At 66.7% G+C, this 12,305-nt stretch overlaps 1 protein-coding gene across 1 annotated transcript; it reads left to right on the top strand.

The window, feature by feature from the left end:
* The first annotated feature begins 1,147 nt into the window (after nt 1–1,147).
* On the top strand, nt 1,148–8,359 carry LOC125338664 (cellular retinoic acid-binding protein 1). The gene is made up of 4 exons (XM_048329590.1): nt 1,148–1,247; nt 1,932–2,110; nt 4,306–4,419; nt 8,284–8,359. The coding sequence occupies exons 1-4, from the start codon at nt 1,178–1,180 to the stop codon at nt 8,332–8,334; spliced, it is 414 nt and encodes a 137-aa protein (XP_048185547.1). The 5' UTR covers nt 1,148–1,177; the 3' UTR covers nt 8,335–8,359.
* Nucleotides 8,360–12,305: the final 3,946 nt, after the last annotated feature.

Below are 12,305 nucleotides of genomic sequence, written 5' to 3'. Positions count from 1 at the left end.
CACTCCTGGGGGCTCTGTCCCCACACCTGGGGGGGGGTTTGTCCACACTCCTGGGGGCTCTGTCCCCACTCCTGGGGGCTCTGTCCCCACACCTGGGGGCTCTGTCCCCACTCCTGGGGGGGTTCTGTCCCCACACCTGGGGGGGGCTCTGTCCCCACACCTGGGGGCTCTGTCCCCACACCTCGGGGGGGCTCTGTCCCCACTCCTGGGGGCTCTGTCCCCACACCTCGAGGGGGCTCTGTCCCCACTCCTGGGGAGCTCTGTCCCCACTCCTGGGGGGCTCTGTCCCCATGCCTGGGGGGCTCTGTCCCCACACCCGGGACTGAGGAGCAGAGCTCTTCTCAGGGGCGTGCCGAGCGGGGTGGGGGGGTGCTGGGCGCCCTCATCCCCGCTGCTCAGGAGGCTGGGACTTGAGGATCAGGGTGGACCCTGGAGGCCCCGCCCCACGGGAGGCGGGGAGCACAGCCTGGCATCCCTGAGGGGACCGCGGGGCGCAGGATGGCGTCTCCTCCCCCAGCCCCCACCGTGGGCGCCCGCCCGGGCTCGAACTCGGGGCCTCGGTGCTCTCCCCGAGCCTCGCACTCCGGGCCCGAGCTCAGGCTCACCCCTGCGGCAACGCCTTTCACAGAGGAGGGGTCTCACAGGCCTCCGGGCTTCGAACTGGAATCCTCCGGCGTGTGCGGAGGAGGGGGGGGGTTTGGGGCGGGGCCTGTCGGGGGCGGGGCCAGGAGGGGGCGGGGCCTCAGGCGTGAGGGCCGGGAGGGGGCGGGGCCTCCGGGAGAGGGGACCGGCGGGGGGCGGGGCCTCCAGGTGAGAGGATCCGGGCGGGGGCGGGGCTGGCGGGGGCGGGGCCTCCTGGCGCGAGGGGATTGGGCGGGGGCGGGGCCTCCGGGCGCGAGGGGCCCGGCGGGGGGCGGGGCCGGCGGGGGCGGGGCCTCCGGGCGCGCGGGGGTGGACGGGGCGTGGCCTGCGGGGGCGGGGCCTGGCGGGGGCGGGGCGCCCCGGCGGGGTCTCCAGGCGCGCGCGGCCGGGCGCCGAGCGCCAGTCAGTGCCGTCCGCGCCGCGCCGCGTGAGCCGCTCCGCCGCCGGCCGGGCCGCGCCCTCCGCCCTCCGCCCGCCGCCCGCCGCCCGCCGCCCGCCGCCCGCCGCCCGCCGCCCGCCGCCCGCCGCCGCCACCATGCCCAACTTCGCCGGCACCTGGAAGATGCGCAGCAGCGAGAATTTCGACGAGCTTCTCAAGGCTCTGGGTGCGCGCGTCCCCTCGGTCCGGAGAGCGGCGGGCCGGGGGCCGGGGGGCCGCGGGGGACCGGGCGCGGGGCCGCGCGCCCCTCGCTGCACGGGGCGCCCGCCCGCCTGGCAGGTGCTAGACGGTTCCCCGCGCCCAGCGCCGGGGGCCGGGGCGCCCCGTCAGCCCGAGCCCGGACCCGGCCGGGCTTCCACGGGGGCGTCACCCTCGGGCTCTGCCCTCGCCCGGGGAGCCCGGGGCGCCGGCAGGGGAGGCGGGCGCTTTCGTCCTAAAGCCCGAGGAAGACCCGGGGCGGTGGGTGGATGGGGGGGTGCACGGGGGGTGGGGGTGAATGGAGGGGTGGGGGTGGGTGGGGGGTTTGGGGATGGGTGAGTGAGTTTGAGGGGTGGGTGGGGGGTGGGGGTGGATGGGTGAGGAGGTGGTGAATGAAGGGGATTGGGGGGATGGATGGGTGGAGGTGGATGCATGGGTGGGAGGGGATGGGGGTTTGGGGGTGGATGGATGGGTGGGGCTGGATGGGTGAGGAGGTGGTGGATGGGGGCGTTGGTGGATGGGGGATGGGTGGGTGGGGGTGGCTGAGTGGCTGATTTGGGGAGCTGGATGGGTGGGTGGGGGGGCAGGTGGAGGGGCGATGAGGCCCTGCGCCCCGAGCCTCTGCGCTCACCCCCCTTTTCTCCTTGCACAGGTGTGAACGCCATGCTGAGGAAGGTGGCCGTGGCCGCGGCCTCCAAGCCCCACGTGGAGATCCGCCAGGACGGGGATCAGTTCTATATCAAGACGTCCACCACGGTGCGCACCACCGAGATCAACTTCAAGGTGGGAGAGGGCTTCGAGGAGGAGACGGTGGACGGACGCAAGTGCAAGGTGAGGGAGGCCCTGGAGTTTGTGCTGGGTGGGGGCGGGGAACGGGGGGTCCTCCATTGCAAAGAAGGGTTCGCACCCCGGCCGCTCTGGGAGAGAGGGAAAGTTCTGCCCCTCACCCTCCCTACCCCATCTCCCCGTGTTGACCTGTGCCTTGGTGCCCGATGGCTCTGTGCCCCCAGCATAGATTTGTACTTACTTTCCTGCATACAGCGCGAGGAGGCTGCGGGGTCTGCAGCGTCCGGGGCTGCAGATTCCCGGGGCACAGGTGCAGCTGCGGCTCCTCCCCCCCCCCCCTTGGGCGCCAGGGCCTCCTGGGAACCGCTCAGAATCCAGGCTCTGCCATCCATCCCCAAGGCCTTGGCAGCTCCCCCCACCCCCCTCCTCAGCTGGGTTTCTTAAAGGAATGGCAAGATCTTCCCAAAAGCAAACGCAGCCCCGGGTCTGGCTAGGGAGCTGGGCCGAGAGCCCTTTCTGAGTGTGCGAGAGGAAGGGGGTGCGGGCTTGAGTGTGTGGGATCTCTGTGTGTGCCCGCCAGTAGTGGGGCTTGAACGCAGGGCCTTGAGCTCCGGGGTGTGTTTGTGTTGTTTCTCACCAGGCTGACAGCTGACCACTTGGGCTCCTCCTCCCGCATTTTGGGGAGTAAATTGGAGATGAGAGTCTCACAGACTTTCTTGCCCGGGCTCTTGGGGTTGGCTTAATTGTTATTATTTTTAATGCCTGTACCAGGGCTGGAACTCAGGTCCGTGTGTTGTCACTGGCTTTTTCACTCCAGGCTGATGTCTACCGCTTGAGTCTCACCTCCACTTCCGGGGTTTTGTCCTTTGGGTTTTGTGAGGGGGTGGTGAACTGGAGATAGGAGTCTCTTGGATTTGTGTGCCCAGGGTGACCTCAAGCCTTTATCCTCCCATCTCAGCCTCCTGAGCTGCTGGGATGACAGGCGGGGGCCCCTGGTGCCTGACCAAGTTCACTTGGTTTAAATTTTCTTTTTCTGGACGTATGAGCCTAGAAAGCGGAGACACTCCTAGTGTGAGAGACAGCAGCGAGTGGTCCTATCCCAGTCGGCTGCGAGCCGCCTCTGCTGAGAACACAAAGGGAAGCGCTTGCTCCTGAACGCTTGTCACAATTGTCACGACAGACATGGTGTCTTGACTGTTGTAGAAGTGTGTAGTCCTGAGGTTTGGGGTGCGTGTGTGTGTAATTATTATTAAGGTGTTGTACAGAGGGGTTACCGTTCAGAATTTGGGTACTGAGCACATTTCTCTTTTGAACAACGTCACCCCCTCGTTTGCTTCCCCCCCCGTCCCCCCTCCCACCTCTGCCCACAAGGCCCACAGTTCATTTTGAGGTTCTGGCTTTCAACACCCGCGCTGCTTTCCGGGACGCGGCGGCTCGCAGTGCCCTCCCGGCCACTCGGGACGCTGGGGCCTGAGGGGCGCGCTTGGGAAAAGCGCGGGAGACCCACGCCCCCTCCACGCGCTCACCAAGAGCGGGAGGGAGAGGCGTGGCTCCAGAGGTAGAATGCCAGCCCGGCGTCGAAAGGCCCAGGGACGCCCCTGATTCAGGTCTCGGTCTTGGCACACACGCGTGCGCCCGTGTGCACGCGCACGTGCGCGCACACACTCAAACCCAAACTGCTTGAAGGGAAGCAGCTACCTACCCGTTGCAGGCGGCTCACACCCGCCATCCCAGCTACTCAGGAGGCTGCGACCTGAGGATCGCGGTTTGAAGCCAGGCTGGACGGGAAAGTCTGAACTCTTATCCCCAATAAACCAAGAAAATCCAGGAGCGGCGCTGTGGCTCAAGTGGGTAGAGCGCTGGCCTTGAGCACAAAGAGGCTCCGGGACAGCGCCCGGGCCCTGAGTTCAAGCTCTAGGCAGGACTAGCCGGAAAAAAAAAAGGGGGGAGTCCATCTCGTTATAAATGAATCATCCCCTACCCTGAATGTAATTCATAGCAATCTAAAGCACATCTAAATCTCTCCTGCCTCAGCAAGTCCCTGGGTGCAGAAACCACGATGTTTATAACCCACAAAACCCAGCGGGCCCCCCCACCGTTTGGATTTGATTTAGTTGAGTGGAGAAGGCGGGGGGGGGGGGGGGTGCGGCTGACGGGGCCCCATGTGGCTCTTCTGAGGCCTCATTATTCATTATTCATTATCCTGCTCCCTACGTCGCGAACCGTCTTCCTGCCCGCAGAGTCTGCCCACCTGGGAGAACGAGAACAAGATCCGCTGCACACAGACGCTTCTCGAGGGGGACGGCCCCAAAACCTACTGGACCCGTGAGCTGGCCAACGACGAGCTCATCCTGGTGAGGACCCCCCCCCCCCCCGAGACCACCGGGAGCTTCCCCGCCAGCCCCGCGGGGGACCGACGGGGTGAGCCCCCACCCCAGGCTCATCCAGAGGACGGCGCTTGCCTTGGGTTAAAAATACAAACGGGCTGGGAGTGCGGCTCAGTGGTAGATGCTCCCCTAGCATGCACGAAGCCCTGGGTTCGATTCCTCAGCACCACATATACAGAAAACGGCCAGAAGTGGCGCTGTGGCTCAGGTGGCAGAGCGCTAGCCTTGAGCAAAAAGAAGCCAGGGACGGTGCTCAGGCCCTGAGTTCAAGGCCCAGGACTGGCCAAAATTCTTTTTCAAAAAGCAGAAAAGCCAGGCACCAGTGGCTCCCGCCTGTCATCCCAGCTACTCAGGAGCCTGGGGACCTGAGGATCGTGGTTCAAAGCCAGCCTGGGCAGGAAAGTCCGTGAGACTCCCGTCTCCAGTGAACCACCAGAAAGTCTGAAGGGGAGCTGTGGCGGAAACAAAGAAAGAGAAGAAAGGCTCAGGGTCGGCGCCCTGGCCCCGGGTTCAAAGCGGCAGCGGCCCTCCCGAGCCGGCCACACCGTGGTCAGCGGGGCCGTGAGCCCGGCTGGCTGGCGGGGCGGCCGTGGCCGTGGGCGTGGGGCCCGCCGGCCGGGCTCCCCGAGGACGCCCCGTGCACCCGCAACCCCAGGCCCTGCGGGGAGCCCGTCCGTCCCGTGGCTCACTGCCTCCAGCTCCGCTCCGAGCAACAAAGGAAGGCTGGGAAGGCAGACAGCCTGTCACACTCCCTTTGTGTTCCAGAACTTTCTTTGCAGCCTTCCCCACCCCTTCCCCCAAGAGACTAGAAAAAGGAAGAGCTGTTGTGAGTCAGGAGGAATTTGTGTCCTTTATTCTCCGTCAGACGTTTTATTAATGTCTCCTAAGACAGCCCCCCACCTCAAGGGAGCCACCTCAGAGGAGGGGGGCAGAAAGATTCCTGTGTGGGCCGGCCCACCCTCCCACCCTCCCTCCCTCCCTCCCTCCCTTCTTCCTTGGCTTCCTTTCCTCTCCCCTCTCCTCATTTCCTTTTTTTTTGTCAGCCATGGGGTTTGAACTCAGGGCCTGAGCGCCGTCCCTGGCTTCTTTGTGCTCAAGGCCGGCGCTCTGCCACTTGAGCCACAGCGCCACCTCTGGGTTGTGTGGTTCACTGCAGATAAGAGTCTTGTGGATTCTCCTGCTCTGGCTGGCTTTGAACTGCGGTCCTCTGCTGTCAGCCTCCTGAGTGGCTGGGATGACAGATGGGAGCCCCCAGTGCCCGGCTCTCCCTTTCCTTTCCCTTCCCCCGCCTCTCCCCACCTCGTTCCCTTCCGTAGCCCTGAACTCAGTCCCCCCATATCACGTGTGGGGTTTAATTCAGGCCTTGCCCCAAGACTTCTCAGCCCCGAGCTCCATGTTTATTCTGCTGCTCGATAACGCCCCTGCTTTGCTGTGACCTGCTTTATCCCTTCACACGGCGTTAGCTGCCTCAGTTTACCACCTGGCTATTGTGGTTTCCAGGGAAGTCGTGGGGGCTGGGGGGGCAGTAAGGGATGAGACGCGGGGATTTGCCAGGGCCGCAGGCAGGGCGAGGGGGGCTGGGGGGGGGGGCAGTGCCGGCTGGACACGGGGGTCTGCCAGGGCTGCAGGCAGGGCGAGGGGGGCTGGGGGGCTGGGGGGGGCAGTGCCGGCTGGACACGCGGGTCTGCCAGGGCCGCAGGCAGGGCGAGGGGGGCTGGGGGGCTGGGGGCAGTGCCGGCTGGACACGGGGGTCTGCCAGGGCCGCAGGCAGGGCAATGGGGGCTGGGGGGCAGTGCCGGCTGGACATGCGGGTCTGCCAGGGCCGCAGGCAGGGCGAGGGGCAGGCAGGCCCAGGCTTCTCCCGGGGGGCAGGGGCAGGCAGGGGAACCTGAGAATGTGGCACTCGAGTGGAACTCCAGTTGCTAGAACCACAGGCAGATTCTTCTGGAAGGGCTCCCCCAATTGCCCCGTGCCGTCCCCCGTGCCGCAGTTCTGTCGGACGCCCGCCTTGGTGTGGGCGGACGAGCTTGCCGGGGAGGCTCCTTCCCCGCCACTGGGGTCGTTCCACAGGTGAGCCGCGATGCACCTGCAGCCGGGTGACGGAAGCCAACTCGTCTAGCTCAATTGAAGTAAATGCGCAGCTCCCGCAGGAAAGCTCCCCTCCACCGCAGACCGTCTTCTTTTAACAACCGAGACCGCTCCCTCACCCTGTTCTAGAATATTCTTTAGCCAGTTTCTCTTGAGCAGGCTGAGAAAGGCCATTTCTTTTTTTTTTTTTTTGGCCAGTCCTGGGCCTTGGACTCAGGGCCTGAGCACTGTCCCTGGCTTCTTTTTGCTCAAGGCTAGCACTCTGCCACTTGAGCCACAGCGCCGCTTCTGGCCGTTTTCTGTATATGTGGTGCTGGGGAATCGAACCTAGGGCCTCGTGTATCCGAGGCAGGCACTCTTGCCACTAGGCTATATCCCCAGCCCGAGAAAGGCCATTTCTAAGCAAGGACTGTGACCCCAGATGCTTAGGAGGCTGGGGTCTGGAGGATGGCCATTTGAAGCGGCTTGGGCAGAAATGTCTTTGCGACTCTATTTCTTAAACAATCAGAAAAAAAAAAACTGGGCTGGTGGTGTGGCTCAAGAGGGAGAGCAGCAGCCAAGCGAGCGAGCTGAGCAAGTGCAACACCCTGAGTTCAAGTCTAAGAAGAGAAACAAGGCTGGGCTCTCGGCTCAGTAATAGAGTGTTTCCTCAGCGCGCGCGAGGCCCTGGATTGCATCCCAGCAACGTAGAAAATACTAAGCAAAGCCGGGAGCAGCGGCTCGTGCCCCCGCTACTGCGGAGGCCGAGGTGTGGGGTCATAGCGGAAGCCGGCGGAGGCAGCAGAGTCCGTGAGTCGCTTATCCAAGGAACCACCAGACAGCCGAAGCTGAGGTTTTGGGGATCAAGTAGTAGAGCACCGGGCTGGGAACTGGCCTAGTGGTAGAGTGCTCGCCTAGCATGCATGAAGCCCTGGGTTCAATTCCCCAGCACCACATATACAGAAAACGGCCAGAAGCGGCGCTGTGGCTCAAGTGGCAGAGTGCTAGCCTTGAGCAAAACGAAGCCAGGGACAGTGCTCAGGCCCTGAGTTCAAGGCCCAGGACTGGCAAATAACAACCACGATGACGATGACAACAAAAACCAGCAACAAAGGAAAGCCCTCGTTTCCATTTCCTGGAGTTCATTTTGATGGCCGTGGTTTTGTTGGTGTGGGGCACGTAGGCGTGGCGCCTTGGGGCTCCTCCCCAGGAGTCTCCTCCCCTGCTGTCCCGTGCAAATGCCGTGTCACCTTTCCAGCGTGCGTGTAAAGTTCACGGTGCATGGCTGCCACATTTTTTGGGCCAGGCATCTGGGCCGTTGTCATAATGGCTATTGTGAATAGTGCAACACTGAAGATGGACGGGCAAAGCACGTGCATGTCTTGTGTGTGCGCGCGCGTGTGTGCGCGCACACGTCAGTACTGAGGCTTGACCTCCGGAGCCGCCACTGTTGCCTGGTTGTGCTCGCGCAGGGCAGGTGCTCCACCGCGTGAGCCGTAGCTCCACTGCCCTCTTCCTGGGTCACTGGGACGCGCGCGGGAGTCTCGTGGGCTTTTCCACCCCGGCTGGCCGCGCACCGCAGTCCTTCCGTCTTAGCCTCTCGAGGAGCTGGGGTGACAGGCTTGGCAGGAAGTTGAATTTCCGGAAGGAAGGGTGTTTGGGGGGGGCGGGGGGGGGTGGGCCGTCCACGCGGCGGGGTCTGAACGGCGTTGCACAGGTGTGCGTGACCATCGCTTCTCCTCTCTCTCTCTCTCTCGCGTGCAGACATTCGGCGCCGACGACGTGGTGTGCACGAGGATTTACGTGCGGGAGTGAAGACGGAGCAGGGGCAGGCTCCCTCCCCCCCAGATCGTCAGCCCCTCCCTCCCCCAAGCACGTTAGGTGACCCCTCCCCTCCCCGCCCCCAGCCGCTCCCTCCCGCGTGTGCATGACGTAGCAGCAGCGGTATTAAACGTGTTGAGCCCGTGAGATGGCGTCTTCCTCGCGTGCGGGAGGGGTGGGGACGCGGGACCGGGCCTGCTCTTCGCAGCATCCTCCTCCTACTTGCTCTGTGTCAGCTCGGTGCTGACACGGGGGCTTGAACTCAGGGCATGGGCGGGGCCTTGGGCGAGGCGCCGTGGGGCGGGGCCTGGCGGGGCGCGTGGGGCGGGGCCTGGCGTGGCGCGTGGGGCGGGGCCTTGGACGAGGCGACGTGGGGCGGGGCCTGGCGTGGCGCCGTGGGGCGGGGCCTGGCGTGGCGCCGTGGGGCGGGGCCTGGCGTGGCGCCATGGGGCGGGGCCTGGCGTGGCGTCGTGGGGCGGGGCCTTGGACGAGGCGCCATGGGGCGGGGCCTGGCGTGGCGCCGTGGGGCGGGGCCTGGCGTGGCGCCGTGGGGCGGGGCCTGGCGTGGCGCCATGGGGCGGGGCCTGGCGTGGCGTCGTGGGGCGGGGCCTTGGACGAGGCGCCATGGGGCGGGGCCTGGCGGGGCGCCGTGGGGCGGGGCCTGGCGGGGCGCCGTGGGGCGGGGCCTGGCTGGGCGCCGTGGGGCGGGGCGTGGCGCCGTGGGGCGGGGCCTTGGACGAGGCGCCGCGGGGCGGGGCCTTGGACGAGGCGCCGTGGGGCGGGGCCTGGCGTGGCGCCGTGGGGCGGGGCCTGGCGTGGCGCCGTGGGGCGGGGCCTTGGACGAGGCGACGTGGGGCGGGGCCTGGCGGGGCGCCGTGGGGCGGGGCGCCGTGGGGCGGGGCCTTGGACGAGGCGACGTGGGGCGGGGCCTGGCGGGGCGCCGTGGGGCGGGGCCTGGCGGGGCGCCGTGGGCAGCGCGTGGCGCTCACCGCGAGGAGGACGTCACGGGAGGAGACGCCCAGGGCGGCCCTGAACCGCCGCCGCACCCCGCCCAGCCCAGCCCCACGGGCGCGCCCTCCGGAGCCCCCTCCACGGAGCGCCCACGACTGTCAGGAAGCCCTAACGCGGGTCACGCGCGTGCACCCAGGCCTAACATGGTCTAACTGGAATAGAAGCGTGCGCGTTGCCAGGGGAAGCTCCGTGTTCACACCCCACACCCCCACACCCCGGGGAAGCTCTGTGTTCACCACCCCACACCCCACACCCCGGGGAAGCTCCGTGCTCACACACCCCACACCCCCACACCCCACACCCCGGGGAAGCTCTGTGCTCACACCCCACACCCCCACACCCCACACCCCGGGGAAGCTCTGTGCTCACACCCCACACCCCCACACCCCGGGGAAGCTCTGTGCTCACACCCCACACCCCGGGGAAGCTCTGTGCTCACACCCCACACCCCCCACACCCCGGGGAAGCTCTGTGCTCACACCCCACACCCCCACACCCCGGGAAGGAAGCTCTGTGCTCACACCCCACACCCCCACACCCCGGGGAAGCTCTGTGCTCACACCCCACACCCCACACCCCGGGGAAGCTCTGTGCTCACACCCCACACCCCCACACCCCGGGGAAGCTCTGTGTTCACACCCCACACCCCGGGGAAGCTCTGTGCTCACACCCCACACCCCTGACACCCCGGGGAAGCTCTGTGTTCACACCCCACACCCCGGGGAAGCTCTGTGCTCACACCCCACCACCCCCACACCCCGGGAAGCTCCGTGCTCACACCCCACACCCCACACCCCGGGGAAGCTCCGTGCTCACACCCCACACCCCGGGGAAGCTCTGTGCTCACACCCCACACCCCCACACCCCGGGAAGGAAGCTCTGTGCTCACACCCCACACCCCCACACCCCGGGGAAGCTCTGTGCTCACACCCCACACCCCCACACCCCGGGGAAGCTCTGTGCTCACACCCCACACCCCCACACCCCGGGGAAGGAAGCTCTGTGCTCACACCCCACACCCCCACACCCCGGGGAAGCTCTGTGCTCACACCCCACACCCCCACACCCGGGGAAGCTCTGTGCTCACACCCCACACCCCCACACCCCGGGGAAGCTCTGTGTTCACACCCCACACCCCGGGGAAGCTCTGTGCTCACACCCCACACCCCTGACACCCCGGGGAAGCTCTGTGTTCACACCCCACACCCCGGGGAAGCTCTGTGCTCACACCCCACACCCCCACACCCCCGGGGAAGCTCCGTGCTCACACCCCACACCCCCACACCCCGGGGAAGCTCCGTGCTCACACCCACACCCCGGGGAAGCTCTGTGCTCACACCCACACCCCGGGGAAGCTCTGTGCTCACACCCCACACCCCTGACACCCGGGGAAGCTCTGTGTTCACACCCCACACCCCGGGGAAGCTCTGTGCTCACACCCACACCCCCCACACCCCGGGGAAGCTCCGTGTTCACACCCACACCCCGGGGAAGCTCTGTGCTCACCCCCCACACCCCCGACACCCCGGGAAGCTCTGTGTTCACACCCCACACCCCTGACACCCCGGGGAAGCTCTGTGCTCACACCCCACACCCCCCCACACCCCGGGGAAGCTCCGTGTTCACACCCACACCCCCGGGGAAGCTCTGTGCTCACACCCCACACCCCCCCACACCCCGGGGAAGCTCCGTGTTCACACCCACACCCCGGGGAAGCTCTGTGTTCACCCCCCACACCCCCGACACCCCGGGGAAGCTCTGTGTTCACACCCCACACCCCCACACCCCGGGGAAGCTCTGTGCTCACACCCCACACCCCCACACCCCGGGGAAGCTCTGTGCTCACACCCCACACCCCCACACCCCGGGGAAGCTCTGTGCTCACACCCCCCACCCCCACACCCCGGGGAAGCTCTGTGCTCACACCCCCCACCCCACACCCCACACCCCGGGGAAGCTCTGTGCTCACACCCCACACCCCCACACCCCGGGGAAGCTCTGTGCTCACACCCCACACCCCGGGGAAGCTCTGTGCTCATACCCCCCACCCCCACACCCCACACCCCGGGGAAGCTCTGTGCTCACACCCCACACCCCCACACCCCGGGGAAGCTCTGTGCTCACACCCCACACCCCCACACCCCGGGGAAGGAAGCTCTGTGCTCACACCCCACACCCCCACACCCCGGGGAAGCTCCTGTGCTCACACCCCACACCCCCACAACCCCGGGGAAGCTCTGTGCTCACACCCCACACCCCCACACCCGGGGAAGGAAGCTCTGTGCTCACACCCCACACCCCCACACCCCGGGAAGCTCTGTGCTCACACCCCCACACCCCCACACCCCGGGGAAGCTCTGTGCTCACACCCCACACCCCCACACCCCGGGGAAGCTCTGTGTTCACACCCCACACCCCGGGGAAGCTCTGTGCTCACACCCCACACCCCTGACACCCCGGGAAGCTCTGTGTTCACACCCCACACCCCGGGGAAGCTCTGTGCTCACACCCCACACCCCACACCCCCGGTGGAAGCTCCGTGCTCACACCCCACACCCCCACACCCCGGGAAGCTCCGTGCTCACACCCCCCACACCCCGGGGAAGCTCTGTGCTCACACCCCACACCCCGGGGAAGCTCTGTGCTCACACCCCACACCCCTGACACCCCGGGGAAGCTCTGTGTTCACACCCCACACCCCCGGGGAAGCTCTGTGCTCACACCCCACACACCCCCCACACCCCGGGGAAGCTCCGTGTTCACACCCACACCCCGGGGAAGCTCTGTGCTCACCCCCCACACCCCCGACACCCCGGGGAAGCTCTGTGTTCACACCCCACACCCCCTGACACCCCGGGGAAGCTCTGTGCTCACACCCACACACCCCCCACACCCCGGGGAAGCTCCGTGTTCACACCCCACACCCCGGGGAAGCTCTGTGCTCACCCCCCACA

This window comes from Perognathus longimembris, chromosome 20 (assembly GCF_023159225.1).
Source record: "Perognathus longimembris pacificus isolate PPM17 chromosome 20, ASM2315922v1, whole genome shotgun sequence".
In the NCBI taxonomy this organism is placed as follows: domain Eukaryota; kingdom Metazoa; phylum Chordata; class Mammalia; order Rodentia; family Heteromyidae; genus Perognathus; species Perognathus longimembris.
The sequence above is the reverse complement of the archived record's forward strand: the minus strand, read 5'-3'. Positions and strand labels throughout refer to the sequence as shown.